Source organism: Paramormyrops kingsleyae, chromosome 8, assembly GCF_048594095.1.
Source record: "Paramormyrops kingsleyae isolate MSU_618 chromosome 8, PKINGS_0.4, whole genome shotgun sequence".
In the NCBI taxonomy this organism is placed as follows: domain Eukaryota; kingdom Metazoa; phylum Chordata; class Actinopteri; order Osteoglossiformes; family Mormyridae; genus Paramormyrops; species Paramormyrops kingsleyae.
In genome coordinates, this window is record NC_132804.1 from 23,569,790 (window position 1) to 23,588,648 (window position 18,859).

The 18,859-nt window shown below is 41.6% G+C and overlaps 1 protein-coding gene across 3 annotated transcripts in view; it reads right to left on the bottom strand.

The window, feature by feature from the left end:
* The window catches only part of grip2b (glutamate receptor interacting protein 2b), a 243,907-nt gene that overhangs the window by 206,921 nt on the left and 18,127 nt on the right, over positions 1-18,859 (bottom strand). The window contains exon 1 of one of the 3 annotated variants that reach the window (XM_072715497.1): positions 13,746-13,851. The exons of the other annotated variants lie outside the window; for them this stretch is intronic. Coding sequence (XP_072571598.1) covers positions 13,746-13,800 — 55 coding nt within the window. The 5' untranslated portion in view covers positions 13,801-13,851. Of the gene's footprint in view, positions 1-13,745; positions 13,852-18,859 lie in introns of those variants that run through there. 3 annotated transcript variants of the gene reach the window in all.

Below are 18,859 nucleotides of genomic sequence, written 5' to 3' on the forward strand. Positions count from 1 at the left end.
TTGGTTAGTGCCAGGGCAGTATTTTAAGAAGGTCCTTGTTGCTGTTGCTATTGTTCTTGCAGTTCCAGGTGGTCTCCCTAGGGGGCAGAATGACTTTATAACCTGGGGGTTGCCACCACTGAGGGAGGCCATTTAAGGCAGCATTTGGAGGGCTGTCTCTCTCTTGGTGTGCGGATTTGTAAAGTGTGTCAATGGCAGAAAACAATCTTTATTAAAAGGTTTAAAAGAACATTCATTTTATTTTGCAATGAAATGCTACAATATGTTTAACTTTATAGTAACGCAGCCCTTAGTGTGGGATAGCGAGTGCCCTACAAAGGACTCTCTTTCAGCCTCTCTCACTTCTAATAACTGCAACCTTGACTAGAAAGTAACAGAAGGAATGAACAAAATTAAAGCACAACAACGTGGTTCCCTCTAGTTTTCCAGCCAGAATGTAAGCACCCAAAGAGAAATTACCATCGTCCTCAACGTGAACAGGAAACTGGAGTAATGACGATTTAGCGGGACAAGATCATTGTCACCAGCTGCCCGCCCTCATGATCTCATTTCATTCATCACCTGTGGCCATCCCAGAAACAGAATGTTGCTTTTCTCTCATCTAGCATTGGTACTAAAAAGGGAACATATGCAGAGAGGTGGGCTGTGGGGGTTCCTGCTTAGTAAACAGAGAGAAATGTAAGAAAAGCCAGGCAGATCACAAAGAGAGAGGGACTTTCAGAAGCATCCGGAGATCAACCATATATAAAGAATAAGATGACAGCAAAGGAGCTAAACTCAATCGAGCCACAGCGCCTAAGATTCACAGTCAAACTTTCATCTGTATCTTTCCCCGCCCACAGTGTTCACAGGTGGGCTAAATCCGAACCCAGATGCACATCTTCAAGACAAATTCACACACTGAATTCACTCACAGTTAATCTAAGACAGTGCCTAGCAAATAAGTGTCAGGCGTATTCTTAATGTTATTAATTACAGCTCAACATTTTTGTTAGCTGTCCACCTAGAAAGTTGTGTCACGTGAACATTTGGGCATGACCCAATTTATTTAATTTCATTTTTTCCATTTATTTTATTTTCTGGCTGTTTTATTTTTTTATTTCCTACTTCTAGTGTTTGGGGGACATAAATAATTGTTAGTTTTATTTATCACCACCCTTCCTCTCAGAGTTGTCCTAAACTGATTAAACATCCAGCCCCTTTGAAGACACAGCAGTTAAATTTATAAATTAATGAGTCTCACTGGAAAAAAGCCAGTGGATTTATGAAACAACTCTAACAGTGTAGACAGAAAGAAAGAAAAAGGCCGACTGAATGCCTCTGGCCATGTTACACCGTGCAAATAGTGTACAAAACCAGCGACTTGCAGGTAATGTTCAAAGAAGTCTGACCTTGAAAAATAACTATTAAGGATTCTTCTAAGACAGTGCAGTGAGGATGGGAACACTTCAAATCCTTCAACGATGATCCACTGGAGAAGAGGTCTAGTTCCAACATCCACAAAAAATTCAACTCAAGTAGCATACATCGATTTTTTTGCAGTTAAAAAACTGCACAGTCTAACTTTGGAATCTCGTAAAAGACTTTCAGGTTTTTTTTTAATTCAATTCCACTTCTTCAACCACTTTAGAACTCTTTCAAACTGTTTTTTTTTAATCTCAGGTATCTTTGGAACATTGCTGGATAGGTATTTCACAATACATGGTACTAGTATACTCCAAGGCAGAGGTCCATGTTAGCAATTTATATTGTTAGACAAATATTGTGATTGCTCTGCTTCATCTACACTTTTGGATACTGAATTCTTTCTTTTTTTGTAGTTGACTCATTAGGATGCTACATTTTAGATGAAAGAATTGAACAATGAGTAGGAACCAGAAGACATCCAACAGGCATCAGTGCCAGTGAAACCAGACAAACGTAACTTGGCATTAGCTGTTATTTATCTGGCTGTGCAGGAAATCGCAGATTTTATCTTGGCTTTGCCTAGATCTTTGAGGCATACGGAGCGTAAGACACCTGCTTGGCAGGCAGACTAGACCTATTAACTGGAGCACTAAAGGCTGCTTGAGGACCACACCATAAAGAGTCAGGCATACCAGCAAGAGGGACAGTTTGACGTTTCCAGCTTCGCAGCCAAATTGCCTTTTCTGACATACCCGTGACCATCCACAGGAGACGGCCCTTCAGCTGAGCGATTTCCATCGTGCTCCCGCTTTCCTCAGACTCCCTAATCTTTCCGCCTCCACATGAGTTCTTCTCGACTTCCCAGGCTAATCTAAACACCACAGAGATCAGCCGAGATAGAGAGATCTGACTGTATGTCTTCTGTTTTCACAGATATGGAGACAAAGTAGTCAAAACTGGTAGGATGTCTTTCAGTCCAATGATGGGTGCAGTTGTTTTGATCGCAAATGGCGCTCGCCAAACGAGGATAATTTCTATCCACATCACAAAAACTATACGACACATCTGTGACGTTATGCAGTTTATACATTAGAGTCAACATTTCCACCTTAAATGTGCAATATATATCAATATATATGTCAACTTTCATTATCAGGATGTACACTGTAGCTTACCAATAGTAGAGTATACTGACCACATTTCACTGCTCATCTTCATCGGAAATAATACATCACTTGTGCTGAATATGCATCTCCAATATGTCCCCGGTGCCTTTTTATGAAGGGAGGGAAATGGAAATGCACAAAAAATAAAGTGCTCTGCCCACCCACTCATTACACACCATACATTGATAATATCAGCGAAACCTCTGTATATAATCTGTATACTGCCTATAAGCAGAGGCGTTTGTATGCAAAACCAAACTGAATGATTTTACTTTCCCTGGATGGCAAAGCTTAGGAAAAAAATCACTGCATTGTTAGCAAAGATCCAGCATTTCCCTTAATGACACAAGATCTACATCAATAAATTTGTTGTGTACATTTCTTTTCCTCTGTATCTGGCTTTATACATCACACAGAGGAAATCCTCCCCCCCCCCAATCTTATTAGCAAAAGTTTCCCACTCAAATTCACATAAAACATAGCAATAGTTTTGGAAAAATATTTGGTCCACCTGAGCAAATGGGCTCCTTTATCTCCGGAAGCGCTATGTAATTTTTCAATTATGCTGAATAGCCTTTGCTCTGTTTAAGAGATAACAGCCCATCTCTTCATAAAGATATAACCAATTAAAAGAGCAGCCCTTTGCGAGTAAATGCGGCTCAGCAAATCGCCGGCATCCGTGATATGGGCAGCAATTGTGTCATTGTTTAATGGTGACCATTATGCAGAACATGATTAACATTTTTAGTTTTTAATTGCCTAAGTTGATCTGATAAGGAGCCATAGAATAGTGATTCACTTAGATTACAGAGAAAGAACTGAGCTATAAACTTTCTTCAACATGGTTAATTATGAAAAGTATGAATAGCCTATAGTAAAGAAAAAAATACTGCAAGACCGACTGTTTATTGAGAAGAATGTCCTACGTTTTTGAGCTATGAATAGAGAGGCGTACTACATGCATGTTACTACAGTAAAATCCCGTTATAACGGACTTCAAGGGACCTGGCAAGATAGTCCGTTATATCCAAAGTCCGTTATATCCATGAGTTAATTTGCTGTATGCCCAGAACACAACTACAGGACACCATTTACTCATGCCACACCCCAGCAGACACAGTTGTGGTATAGATTATTACATCGTACTTGTAGTAATCCAACTTCACCTGACCTGATGCGTGACTATTAATAATCCCGACTACGTACCTGCGCTGGATATCACCGGCACGCCAGGCGCCTTGTAGGCGGAGCTGCATGTCCGTTATAGCTGAACAGAACTACAGCTAAAAGCGGCCCTGGGGACCAAATTGTTTATCCGTTATAAGCAAAATTCCCTTATATGCGAGTCCGCTATATCCGATGCTTTTTCTGCAAGTTCTTAAAGGCGCACGGCAGGTGTTATGCCGAAAAAGGCATCCCTGCCGTAGAATGCATGCCTGTCTCTAAATGACCGATTGGTCGCTGAGCTACTTTGTCGAGTTAGGCTACCGTAGTGCTAATCGATAGCCCTAACCCTAACCCCCCAAAAAACCCTAAAAGCTCAATTCGTCAGAACACCGGCATGCATTCTACGGCAGGGATGCCTTTTTCGGCATAACACCTGTACCAGCGGACCTTGTCCATTATAGACGATTTTCCGTTATAAGAGAGTCCATTATAACGGGATTTTCCTGTAGACCTACATGCATCTCCATTCTTGTCCAATTGGAGCGGATACTTGCCTCATAATAAACGATCGAGTAAAAGAACACAGCCCTGATCCTACAGAGATCTTACTAGACATGCTTAACCTGCTAACCCGTTTAGTACCTGTGAAACACGAGAGCAGGATCTTGGAAACTCGTTGCTCTAACACTGTAGTTCATTTAAACTTGTACTATTTTGCTTTTTTGGTGTTTATTTAATATATTACATAATTTATAATAAAATCCAAAGTAGTGGCTTTAGCCAATTCTTTTGTCACCATATAGACAGAACACTGAAAAAATGTATGTCACTCCTAAGTGAGAAAGGGGCACTTAAACTCCTCAATAAAGATCAAACAGAACGTTTGTGCGGCATTATCACTACTGGGTATCAATTTGATCCTGACCTAGATAATATTATGAGTCAGAAATTCAGCTATATATAAAGCCAAAAACAATCAGCTATAGAGTAACAACTGACTGCAAACAAATTTTAAATTTTAAATATATTTCAAATAATAGCCAGGTAAGATCAAACAGGTAAATTTTAGACAATGTGTGTAGCTTCTAACAATGTGTTTGGCACAGAATGCTTCCTATAAACATCTTGTACATCAAGCCTTACAAATGCCTTATGACATTTAGTGTGTTTATATAACAAATAAATGTACAGATCACACTTCCTATGGGGACCCATTGCATGAGACACTGTCAGCAAGGTAAAAATATATAAATTTACAAATAAAAACATGAATACATCTTATACCACATTTAAGTTTGTGTGTAAAAAATATAAAATATGCGATTATTCGATATACGTTAGAGTTAAAGCATTATTATCTCATCCAGACCACGTAGATTTTATTTCAGTTTAAATGGATGCCCTACATTTCTGCAGCTTCATGCTTGGACCCCCACTCCCATTTACCTTCTCAGAGCATCGTAATATTTTTTTGCTGTCATTTTTAACCTCAGGTTAATCCCAAACCAGTGTAATTACTTCCAGTGATGACTCATAATTGTATAAAAGCAGCAGCATCAACATGTTGGTGACTGGCCTCAACCCACCTACACCACCTCTTGAACACTCTCCCGTTGTGCATCCCTCCCACCATGGTTACTGTTCTACCTATTGATGTTCTGCAGCACACTTAGGTTGTGGGGGGGGGTGACTGTGGCAGAGACGTGGTTCATGCACTAGCTGAAACAGGCAGGGTCTCTGGGGGGCCACTCTGGAAGGGGAAAATTAGCTGACCTAACACTTCATTTGGCACCAACGCAGGAGCTCAGATGCGAGCACAGCACCGGGGAATTCGTGCCGGAGCAAGCAGACGGCACCCGGGCAGCTCCCCACGCCCATGGTAACCTAGGCGTTGGCATTTCAAGCGACTACGGCGCATTCGTTCACGCGGCGCACTTTCTCACACAGCTACTTTTGTTATTTATTAGCTACCCCTGGAATGCATCTTGGCTCGCACATTCGGAGCCCTAACGTTTCAGGTCAGCTAACCCGAGATCTCTGGCGTCCTCAAGTCATGTTTCCATGTGAGGTTACTGAGCAGTAGATCAAAAAAGCACCGGAGCAGCTCCTAGCCTGTTTATGTTGGTCCTTCTTCATCATGTAAGGGCATCGATTGCCCCCCTCCCCCACACACACATCCCTACTGAACAATGAATACATAAGACCAAATATTTAAGATGGCGAAAGGCTGCAAGCGTAGAAATTCCGTATCGTCATTGCTACTGGAACTTGGCATTTGCAGTTACTTAGCAGACACTTTTAGCCAAGTCGACCCATGTTTTTTGAGAAAGCAAAGTCAGGAAGACCAAACACAGGTACAACCTTGTAACTCCCTGGAGGACAACACACTGCCCCATCAGGGCTCTGGGGATGAACCGTCTCATTCTACGCAGCCCAGTGTCCTCTGATCACCTGCAGGGGTCCATTTCTCTACTACCATTCGGACTGGGTGATATGGCAAAATATTTTATTGCAATTTATTTATTTTCCTATTAATCGATATCAATAATTATAATGCTATAATTCAAAAATCATGGCTGTGCGATATGACGATATGTATCGGATGACGACATACAAATGTTTAGAGTTTCATATTATGCTCTATCGTTTATTTTGTGGTGTCACAAAATACACAGGAACATTTTTTCATCATTTGGATGACAGTTTGCAAGGTTACATGCCTCATGTTATGTGGCACTTGTATGGAAGTTCTTATTTGCAACCCACAGAAGCCAATCCACAAATATATACCATGATCCACAAATATTTAACTATGCACAAATATGTATTTTTTTTATTTGGGTTGTGTAAAATCATACCCATATAAATGCGGAGCGATTTGTACATGTCAAGCGTGTTTTGTACGTTTGTGGATCATTTCCCGCCTGTTTCTGGATCGCATTACATTTGTGATCTGACTCCTTTTTATTTGCGGATTTTTGTCCAAATCCTACCACAGGTGATCTGTAGAAAAAAATCCATAAATATGAGGCGCAGTCTTGATATATATTGTTATCAGGATATGAGATTTTGGTTATATCGCACAGCCCAAACTCATTCTATAGTTTGATACACCACTTATGCTTAAACTTCCCTTAGGATTCCCCTTGAACTGATTTCCCTTAAAGAGAACAAATTGAATGGACTGCAAACTAATATTAGTAAATAAATCAGTTTCCTCTGATGGAGCGCTTTCCTCCCCCATGGCTCCAGTGTATTACCAGAACAGTGATACACAGGGTGCTCTGCTAACTCAGCTGTCCTTGCTGTGTGTTTGTTGTGCATAGGTTGTCCATTTTCAAAACACTGTGTTTGGCTGCAGGCCAAGTTATTTTAGTCAGCGCCAACCAAAACGGCGCATTCTTCGTAGAGTTTCTGAATTCTCTGTGGATTATTACCACAGAGACTGAATTGTACTGAGCATTTTTGTTTTGGATTTTGCTGTATTACCCTTATTGGATAGATTGCTTTGGACTTACTTGCTCTTCACGGTGAGCTGCCCTACTGTTTCGACTGTGTTGTCTTGACTGTGTTGTCTTTCCTCTGCCTGCCTGCCCTATTGCATTCTCTTATTTATTCAATAAATCACCTGTTTGTGCTTTTACGGCCCTGGCAAGCAGTCACAGAAGAGTGAAGTCATTATATTGGGTCATAAATGATATCGAACCTTTATCGAGGGAAATTAAAGCACGATAATTATCGTTATCGCTTTATCCCTCAGCCCAAACTGCCATCTGAGAGAAACCCCAGTGTCAGACTGATTTGATAAGGTGCAAGCACATTTTATCCTGTGACAAAAGGTAGACTTACCTCTTAACATATTCTCAAATCAATTACTGCCCCATGTCATTAACATCGTGATGATTTTTTTCTTCCAGATATTCACCTTATTCTCACAGAAAATGGATTTTTTGCCACGTACACCCATCTGTTTTGCTGTACACATGGGCATCAGGTAAGTGAAAATGTAATTTAATGACAGAATATCTCGCATCAACAGAAAAATTTCCTTTCCTCTTCCTCTAATTGCTATTACATGCAATTTGCCAACATGCACTAGCTGTGTCAAGCTACGACGCTGACGGGATCAAAAATTCATGGCTCTGAGCGGAGGCGGACAAGTCAACAAGGCAGCCCCTCTGACATCGGAAGGACTTTGATCACGGAAACGCCAGAACCGCTCGATCCCACTAGCATCCCAAACGCGCAAGTCCATGGGGATTCCACGCCCCTCGTCAGGAACAAGTACACAGGATCGGGGGGGACTACCTCCCCACCCCTGACAAACACACACCTCCACACTCCTACTCCTGAATTGACACCAAGCAGGAAATAGTGCGAATACTGAATTTGACATTTACCTGATGGATTATATAAAATATCATCCCCAACAGTCAGTATAAAAATTCCATAAAAATTCACAAATTTTATACAAAATGACACTGTAGAGAGAACAGGGTCAGTCACTGGAGAAAGTGAAGGTTAAAAGCTTTGCTTCAGAACCCAATGTTGAAATCATTCTGCCTAAGTAGGGATTTGAACTGACAACCTTCCTATGACTGAGCTGCACACCCAGGGGCGTCAGAAGCATTGTGAATGTGAGGGGACACACTGGCGGGGGGTTGGGCACCCTCCTCCAGAATTTTTTAATGAATTAGATGCCATTTCCTGCATTCTGGTGTGTTTTTAACAGGTTGTTAAACACCTAATTCTTGGCCTTACAATACGGTAGGCTACTAGGTTTGGATGTAATGATAGCTAACATTAAGCTAGCTGACACATCTCCGAACGTTGACTAGCCAGCTAATATTTCCACTGGAAAAAAAACCCTGTCCAGTGGAGAAATTTTGACTTACTTTCCTGCTTCTTTGTAAAGAATTTCCTTATGTCCATTTTGTCTGGGGAGGGAACAAATATTGCAAACAATTGATCATCAACCAAGAATACCCTACTGTTACTTAAAGTAAATAAGGTAAAGCTTAAGCTACTCCTAATATTCCATTGTTTAGCTGAACATTAATTTAACGTGGCCTAGGGTTAATTTTGAGGGCATATAACAAAAGAATAAAGTTTTAGCAAAAGTTGGACATTGTGAGATGGCCATGGGACTGACGTTACCTCCTCCAGTATCAAGCAGCCTGCACCTTTACTGTCTATGGCCTGCACTGACGATTCACTTCACTTACGTGTGGTGAGTTGTTGTAGGTAACCCGGAAAACCTGGAGTGGCCTTTCAGTGGTATGTGTATTCTCATGTAGATCAAGTGGAATGGATTCTTTCACGAAGCAATAGAAACTGCGCTGGGTGAACTACTATTTTATGTTAAATGTGGGGGGGGGGGGGGGTCCAAACGAATAATTATGAAATGTGAGGGGGGCACGTCCCCCTCAGATTTCATGGCGGCGACGCCCATGCACACACCACCCTCAACCCAGGTCCTTTGGCACTTTTGCAGGGATTGTCATCCAGTTGAACAACCCTGTTAACAGCTACAAACTCGCAGCAATCAGCTATTCCACGTGTTTAACTTGGAACACGAGATTTAACCTGTTTTAAGTAAATAATCAAAATCAGCATGATTGCCTCACACCTCTGGAGACCAGGGTTCGATTCTCCGCCCCAGTTCTACATGTGTGGAGTTTACATGTTCTCCTCATGACGTTGTGGGGCTTCCTCTGGCTACTCCAGTTTTGCTCCACAGTCCAAAAATATGCTAAACATGCTGATTGAACAGGAGTTACCTAATTTTCCATAGGTTTGAATGATGCCCCATCCTGGACTATTTCCTGCCTATTCTTTCAGGCTCCAGAGTCCCATGACTCTGCATAGGACAAGCAGGCATGGGAAATTAATGATGTAAATTAAGCTTGCCAGGTATAAGCTAACTCCAGAGGCCAACAACAGTGCAGTGGACATGTTGCCTATCTAAATAAAAACAAGTGAAAACAGCATGGGCACCCGTAGAAAACATATAGCCACTCCTGATGCCCCCATAAATAAATAAATTGGGCTGGAAGCAATCCCCCCCCAACAACCCCCACCAAATCGGTATGCTTCCTCCCTCATTTCCCTTTCAGCAGTGGGGCCAGAAACAACACCCCTCCCTTGGGCACCCCCATCAATATAACTGGGCCCTGATGGCCTCCCCAATCAAAGGTTTCTGCAGGGGTCTCTGTTCATATGCCAAACATAAAATCTTTGAAAAAAATCATATAACCTTATTCATTGGGGGGTAGTCCTGAAGTTTCCCAAAAAACAAATTAAAACAATCAAGATATACTGTATAAAGGGAACCACGCAGTCAATGTTAGTGTGACTTACCCCCCCAACCATGATCAGGGAAAGCGACTGGACTATGAATGATCAAAAAGCAATTTACAAGTTTAGGTGATATTTTTTTGCATGACACAGTTTAGGGTTATGGTAGGTTACCAGCTGTGACATGACAGGAAATTTACTGCACACCAGCAGGGGGCGATCAGCACCATGCAGACAGACAACGACCAAGCCTTCATCCCAGGCGGTCCGGAAACCACCAGGGAGGAATACTAAATGGGCGCCGTTGGAGGCCGCTAATTGCACCAACTGGGGGCTGAGACTCACTTATTCAGCACATCTTAAATCCAAGCTAGAAGGAAAGTTGGAGTACATGGAATGGGTAAGTAAGGAGGCTTTCTCTGCCCTCGAGAACAGACTGCCGGCAGGGACTGGTTGCCCCTAGAATGGTCACATCCATGCTAAAAACCCCCCGTTTCACTGTTTGGAGGAAGACATGCTTCTCCCCACACTGGTATCCCCAGCCCCTTTTACAAAAGCCCTTTTATATATGATCCATAATATCTTAATAAAACGCCGCTCAAGGAGTATTCAGGTGCGCCATACTCTCCCATGCCCCTCTCCCCCACACACAGTGCCCTGATAAACAGAGTTGGTCCTGGAATCATGACCACAATGGCTGTATAAAGGAGAAGCAGTGGGATCCCTCAGCCTAGTAAAAAATCCCCATCTGAAAGGGCCAAATGGACATGGCCCTCCGCGTATGGCTCTTCTCACACGGCCGCAACAGAGACTTCAGGCAAAAAGCTGGCTGAGATCTTGTGTAAACTTCTTTCCCCTCCACTAACAAGTGGAGCAATTTCCAATCCACAGGAGTCAGAGGCGATCAGCAGCATTTCAGCCGTCAGCCGTCTCAGCCGTCAGCTTGGCCCTGTGACGTATATCAGGCTCAGTGTGTCTATCAATCCGGCTCTCTGTGGCAGATACCGAACTTTCCTTAAGTTTCCTTTCGTGGCAATTCTTCTGGGAGGAATTTCGAATTTTTTGCACAGAAATGTCAAAACCAGTCAGAATGAAACTGAAATTCATTTTGTGTGATGCTTTTAAATAACTTTAAACAATCTGGCTATGAATACTAATCTACATGAAAAAAAACAGGTTTAATGACCACAGGATGTAAAAATTAAGACCCTGATTAAACTGGGCCATTATGGGCTTATCATAAGCAAATAGCCTTTAGCAAACATGCCTTTTCATTACTTGTAGCAGCTTAGGCTGCCTAGAGGATAAGCTGGCCGGCTTGCTGGCCTCGCAGCCCCAGAGTTTCATCTGAGAACAATAACTGTAAGTGTGTTTCCTCGCCGCCTTTTCTCTAAATCTGCAGCTTATTTTCATATAATATCAAAATTTGTTGCATCAGTCCTGCATACTGTTGTTCTTGTTAAATCTTCGTTAACAGCTTTGGGGAGAATTCAATTGAACATAATTTCAATAGTAATCTCAACAGTAATGAATTTTTCAAAGCAACCATGAAAATCATAATGCCAGTCAGAGAAAGACCCGACATAAAAAGGAATTGCATTTACAGAAACACAAGGTGTTGTGCTTTGAAACTATAAGTGCACATGCTGTCTTACTGTTGTGGCTCTTTGCAGAACCCATGAGTTTGGCAGTCACATACTGTAGAACTGTCACAGTTCTAAGTTGCACTCAGAACAAGAACAAACTACTTCTTTTATGCACAACAGAAGCAACACAGAAGATGCAAATAAATAACAGACCCACGTCACAAAGCTCTGAGAATGACACCATAGTGGCAGTGACTTCAGTTTGTTTTGACTTTTTTTTTTTTGCTTGAAACGTAGGTGGTAAACCCAAAGTAACGATTTTCACCCTCACATCCATACAAGTCTCAACGCATTCTGGGAAATCCTGAGCCATCAAACGGTGCCTCTTGTGTGATGCTGACGCTCGGAGCTGCACAGCGCGGGAGGATCTTACATTCTTACGCCATGTTAATGTTGTGCGTTTGACCGCACCCAGAAAATCAAAGGTAACCATGAGCGATGGCCAGAAGCACTGGAAGCCCACAGGAGGGATTAAATACCTCCGCACTCCATCAAGGTTCAATACACTTTAAGCCGTCCTGGCAGCTGCATAAATTTAAACACCGTTATCCCCTCCAAGTTCACATGAATAGGTAGAAGTTATTCACAAAGTTTCTCAACAATAACAGTATAATAATAATACTATTAAACTGATAAAAAACATTAATAGCATTTGATTGGATGCATGATACATTATTCATGGGTTTTAATTAATAAATAATTGGAATTTCGGAAAACACAAAGTAAAATGGATTCAAAATACTCCATAAACTGCATTTTTATCCATAGCTAACAGATCAACTTGGCTTTGAGTGGATCTGTGCTGTTCTAAAGCACAGTATTCGATTGCAAAAGTAACATGAGAGGAACCAAGAAAAAATATACTGTATACTGTACAGCTTATATATACAGCTTATTACAGAAAACCTGGTGTCAATATATCTGCAATATATGAGCAAATAAACATTGTCTTGCTATCTCAGTACAGAATGTCTGTTCTGATACAGAACACATACAAGCTAGAGTAAGTAACATCAAAACAGTATATATCATATTCTGGTTTTTGGATTGTTATTTATTTATGGGCACACACAACGTAGCATTAAAAATAAAATCATGCTCATGTTTTATTTATATAGCTGAATTAATCTGCTGCTTTTCTCGTATGGTGACTTTTCAAAGCATCCTAGGATAACAAACTAGCAACATCCTGCATACTATTGTCTACACCAGGCTTCCTTAAATTAGTATCTAAAATGGTCTTTGAGACTTTCAGATCAAGTATTACCAAAATGCACCTGCCCTCCTACAGCAAGTTTGAACTAGAAGGGCTGATTTTCGAACAGCCAGTGCTGGCCAAAATTTTCTGCAACTTCATCATAAAGCAAAACTTTAACCAAAAGGACAAAGATGGATCTGTTGCAAAGAAGGAATATGGGAAGTACTTCATTATCTTAAAAAAAATTAAAGCAGGTACCCAATACATAAACCACAGAATTTCTGTGATCACCATCTTTTGGAAATAAATCCATGTTGTCCACACTGCTGTTAAGCCTTGCTTGTCTGTCGGCATTACGCTTCTGTTTTCTGCATGGGACGGAACCCCCGTTCATTATCATTTGACAAGTTAGAGTTTGGAACCCAAACTTGAGCTACTCGCCGATGCTTCTAATTACAGTACATGCCATTAATTACATGCACAGCAGCATCCGGCGAGGTCCCTCAGCACTGAGCCAGACACACTCAATTTTGGGAATTCTCCAGAGCACCATGCACTCGCACCATGCACTCGCACCATGCACTCGCACCATGCACTCGCAAGAGATCACAGCGCACACCGCACGCATGACAGAAAAAAAGGAAAAAGACAAAATTAGTGGCATCTACTTGAGATGGACCGACAAGCGCATGACAGAGAGCAAAGCATCACCTCTTACGATCGGAGGTACGGCTATTAAGGGGTACCTTAGTAACCAAACGGGAAGAAGCCCCCAGGTAAAGCCTGCTCAGAGCGCTCCCCCCTCGCAGAGCGACCACACGAGAACACAAAAAGCTCATTTAAAAGTGGTGCATTGCACAATACCCTTGGTCCGCTGCCTGATGACCCCCAGCTGGCACTTCAGTGAAACGGAAAACATCTCCTCCTTCCTCTCCTCCTTCTGCCCTCATGCATTCATTGTTAAAAAAAAGGAAAGTAAATTGAGGCGGAGGGGAGGGGGGGGGGGGATCTGGAGCGGCTCCGCCAGTCACATGGTGCTTAGCGGATCGTTCCCGGATTCTGGTCACCGTGGGGGGGGGGGGGGGGGGGGGGGGGGGGAGGAGGCAGGCTCCCTGCCCATAATCTCTCTGCCCCCACCCCACTTTCCTCCTACACGTTAAATCCCTGTTGTAGCTGGAGGAGACCGCCCAGCTGCTCAGATACGGCAGTCCATGATGGGGGGGTACATAAAGTGTCAGAAGAGGAGAAAAGGACTGCTCACCCTCTACGGTATACTGATCATTTGTTTCAACCAGCACATGATTTATACGCCTTTTGTCTTGCTGGGTCACTCTGCTTTCCTCTTCTCTCTCTTTCTCCCTCATTATTCTCCCCCTTTTAGAAAGACCGACAGACAGACAGACAGAGCGCACAAACACACAATGTGCAGCTCAAACACTATACTTGGAAAGACAGCAATTAGATTTCTCCTTTTTTAGCTGATAGACACTCAAAGACAATGTGATTAATCTTACCTGCCAGACTGGACTCAAAGCCCATAGCTGTGGCATTTCTGTTGCTCTTAATTAGGCCACATTCTCCTAAAACGTGTCACTAACGAGGACCGGAGAGAACAAAGCATGCTAATTAGGGAGAAACCTGTAAAGAATGTGAAGGATAGACTGCCCCCCACCCTCTAATTCATGTACTTTCTTTAAAACATCGCAATAATGCAAAAAGGCAAATTCCCATATGTGAAAATTAGTTCCAATAATGAACACTTAGCTAATTTCCCAAACTGTGTTTCAAGGTCTACTAAGGCAATACCATAACACATTATATAGAATCTTTGAAATTAATACACAGGAAACCTTACCCTAATTGTATGAAGTTGGTGCTAACCTTAGAAAATCATTCACATGCAAAAAAAACACACATTTATCAAGACTGTGGCATTGTGTACTGTTAGCTCATAAAGGGTGACTTCAAAGAGAAAAGTCTAGCACAGATAGATAGATGCTGTTACAGCTAGTAGATTTCCCTATACTCATGCATGTCAGCTTCTGGGGTAACCCCATCCCATAATTCCTCATGCAATAGTGTCTGTGGGGTACCTCCTACCCAGTTATCATTGATTCTGATCTAACAAGTGCTGCAAGGTCTGAAAAGGTTGGTATTCAGAGATTTGATTTGGGACCGGGGGTTCTTCTTACTTCTAGGGAAGTCATAAAAGATTAATTTTCATTCCGGTGCTAAACAATTGGCTTATTAATTGGCTTCTCAATCAGGCCTTCTAGCAACACCCATAGCCTTCAACTGTCACTCTAAAAACACTAAAAAATGAATGCATTCATCTGTATGACATAAGTCATTGTGTCTTCCTTTCCGAGACAACAAATCACACCTACTACACAGCGAAAAAGTACAATTGCATCCGGCTTTTCAAGTTTTGTTGACTTTTCCAAGTTCAAATTGGGCTTCATTTTTTCCCCCTTTTTTATAAGGCATGAAAAGTTTCCCCAATCTTACTGATCTAATTGATGTGAATGAATGGGACAGTACTCCAGGTTCACAGTCTTACAGTTTATCTAATAAATAATAGCCTTGGCAGTAAAGCATTCAAGCTATAGGGCTTTTGAATTAAAGAAGTTAAAGAGTCTGCAACAGATCCCAACTATTTCTGAACATTTAAATCTAAAGTGAAGACTATTTAAGGCTCACCTAACCTTGCTGAAACTCCTAGAGCCACAGTCTTGATCTCTTTAGATGTCTGTTTTTTCTAGATCCATACCACCTCAAGCTCTGTCCCCTTTGTCTGTGATGTGCTGGGTGAACATTTCTTTGATTCCTGTAAGCCTCTAAAAGCTTCACCGGCCTAGAAGGTACAGGACATGCAGCATTACTACAGGCTAGTTGGTCGAGCAATAACAGATGACCTGAGAACCAACAGGAAGTTCAAAGAACATAACATATGCTTCTTTCAGACTTGTTACCGTGTTCACTCAAGTAATTTACCACTCGAGTAACATATCACCATTTTTCTTGAAGATATCCCTGAGCTGTTTTATCAACATCAGAAGTCCTAGACATGTTCCAAAAGGAATCTGTGAGGTATACTGGAGTTTTTCTTTGCAATACATTCTTCCAGGTATGTAACATTCATTCACCCATCTGTCAACCTTCCAAAGATTTATCCATACAGGGTGGCAGTAATCCTGGTGCTTATCCAAGAAGGCATAGGGTACAAGGGAAGGATACACACACACACACATACACACACACACAGAGATAAAAAATAAGGCAAGAAAAAATACATAACATTTGTTAGATGGAAAACATTCATATTTGATCTTACCTCAAGCCAAGAACACAATTTTTCTGTACAGAAAGACTGAACATTTTTTCAAGCAAGCGCAATGGAAAACAAAATCCCAATCTTGATAAGCAATTTTTGACAGAACTCACATATCCTCTATAGGGGTCCTTAAAGTTGCAAAGCCACGTACTGTTATATAATTAATCTAATAGCAACTTCAGTGTCATAATGCAATTTGCAGCCAGCTTTATGTAATTTAACATACAGTATGTTGCAGGACAAATTTGCTTAAAATTAAGAGGCCACATTTAATTTAAATTATATATTTTTTATCACAACCAAATTTAATCAAAAAAAAAAAAAAAAAAAAACCTTGGACATTATCAAGTTCCTGGATAGTAAGCATCAACAGTTTTGCACAAGGCAACTCTTCAGTTTACTTTGTACCAAAACCACGACCTAGAACCTGGTAATCTTTAAGAGGTAAGGATCATGCACTGATTACAGCGCATTGCTGCACCCACCCAGGGATGAGAACCTGAGTGCAGCCATGTGGCGAGTGACACCTCAGCACCACACAAGCCCAAAAGGACCAGTGTGAGTTTTTTCCAGTGGCTGGAGTGTCAATCCTGCCACCAACCCCCAAATTTTCCCTGTAAGTTGGAGGATCTGCATGCTGGGCTGGATGTAGATTAACGTCATACTCAGGACGAAGCAATTGCAGGTTAAGGGCCTTGCTCAAGGGCCCAATGGCGTAGGATCACTTCAGGCATTTACAGGATTTGAACCAGCAACCTTCCAGTTGCTGGCACAGAACCTTAGCCTCAGAACCACCACTCCACCCACACTTAACCTTTACGAAGGAAGAAAATCAGAAAAATCAAAGTACGACCTGGTGTCCACTGAAAATAGAGATTATCTGTTTCCACTTTGTACATTTTGCAATTTAAAGCCAATCAAATCAAAGCTTGGGCTGAAAATGCTATTCAGAACATTCTGGACGTGACAAATGCCAAGCCAGCTGAACATGGCTGTTCTACAAACGGAACTGACAGCAATTTTTGCAAGCTGACTGTTTCCCATTCGGGGCTGATTTTCACCAAACCTGTACTAGCAGTATTGTGAGTACTTTAGCTCATCGGGTCCAATTAAAATGTTCCTTCCTAAGACCCTAAGAAGCAGGTCTACACAGATGCCAAGTTGAAGCTGTGTTTGATTCCCATAGGTGTCTTTTAGTTTATTTTTATTACTATTTTACAGTGATGATTACTGACAATGTGGTTGGGGCAGTAACTTCATCTTTTCAAGTGCGAACCATCTGCTGATTCTGGAACTTTCTAGTAAGCTTCCAGAACCTAGACACTGCTACCCTTCATATTGCTCTAGCCTAAAGCCCAGCTTCAGGCTAAAGCAGGTAAATTCATATTAGACCCCGACCAGTCCTTAACATTTCCTGGCATCCAAAATAGAGAGCATTAAACTGGAATGCTCTGTCTCCTGACTGGGTGTATAGGAACCGCAGTGGCAGGCTCAAAATAATATAGACTAACAAAATTCTATATTCCTATATTCCTGTTCAAGAACACAACAACAGTTATGTTAGCTGAACGTAAATTTACAAAATCACTAACTAATTGTGTGATGCTCAAACCATCAGGCCCTTACCATTTCCCACTTTCCACACCAGAGTTACTGTATCAGTCATATCCACTTCTGTGGCTGATTTTCCTGACAGTAACAGCTCCACCCACAAGCAAGCTGATGATTTACTCCAGTGTAATTGAGCTTCCTAAGGACGTGGCAGCAACTGACATCCAAGGTATCGTTTCTTCAGGTTGCCAGAACATTGAGGGCAAATGTTAACGTCTGATGACAGACAACCTGCAATTAAAAGATGCGTAAGCACGCACGGAATGCGGTGTTTGGATGATGACATTTCCCTAATAAGATAAACTCCAGGCTATGTGTTATAAAGATGCCGTGTTTAATTTTAGAATTACTGGCAAACATATCCTAAAAATACAGAGCATGAGCATTGGCCATCAACTTCGAAGATGCTTCCAAACTTCTGTAACCTCTTCAGGTCAGCCGAATCCTGCAGTACGCGCTAAAATGCATCTTAAGTAGCATATAAATGACTAATAATGACTAATAGCAGTGTAGCTTACTTTGCAGACCTACTCTAACACAAAGTGTTTAATATAATGTGACACACCAAAGCATTTTACTACTCATCTTCTCCTGCAGAGTTTCAGTACTCGCTGGTCACGTGGGGCATTTGATCAAAATTATGCAGAATTATAATTCCGGAACAGTACACCAGTGGGGGACACAATAATAATTGCAGCATCTTTTTAAAATATCAAAATAAAATACCAGTGGAGCAAGAGGGATAATTTTCCATTTAGAAAAGTTAATGGCAAACTCTTGAGTAACATTACTCCAAAGCCTTGCCCTGTGTAGGCTTACTTAGAATAATCTTTATCTGTTAACAAATACTGTCCCATTATCACCAGTTAAAAAAGTCCATAACTACAAGGTGGTAAGAATAAAAGCATACAAAATAATAACATCATCAAGTACATCCCCCAGAAACCCCAGACTTAAAGAAAAATACCATCTTTAGGTAAAGGGAAATAAATCAGCTTGCTAAGCCCATGTAGCACCCCTCCAGCTACATCCC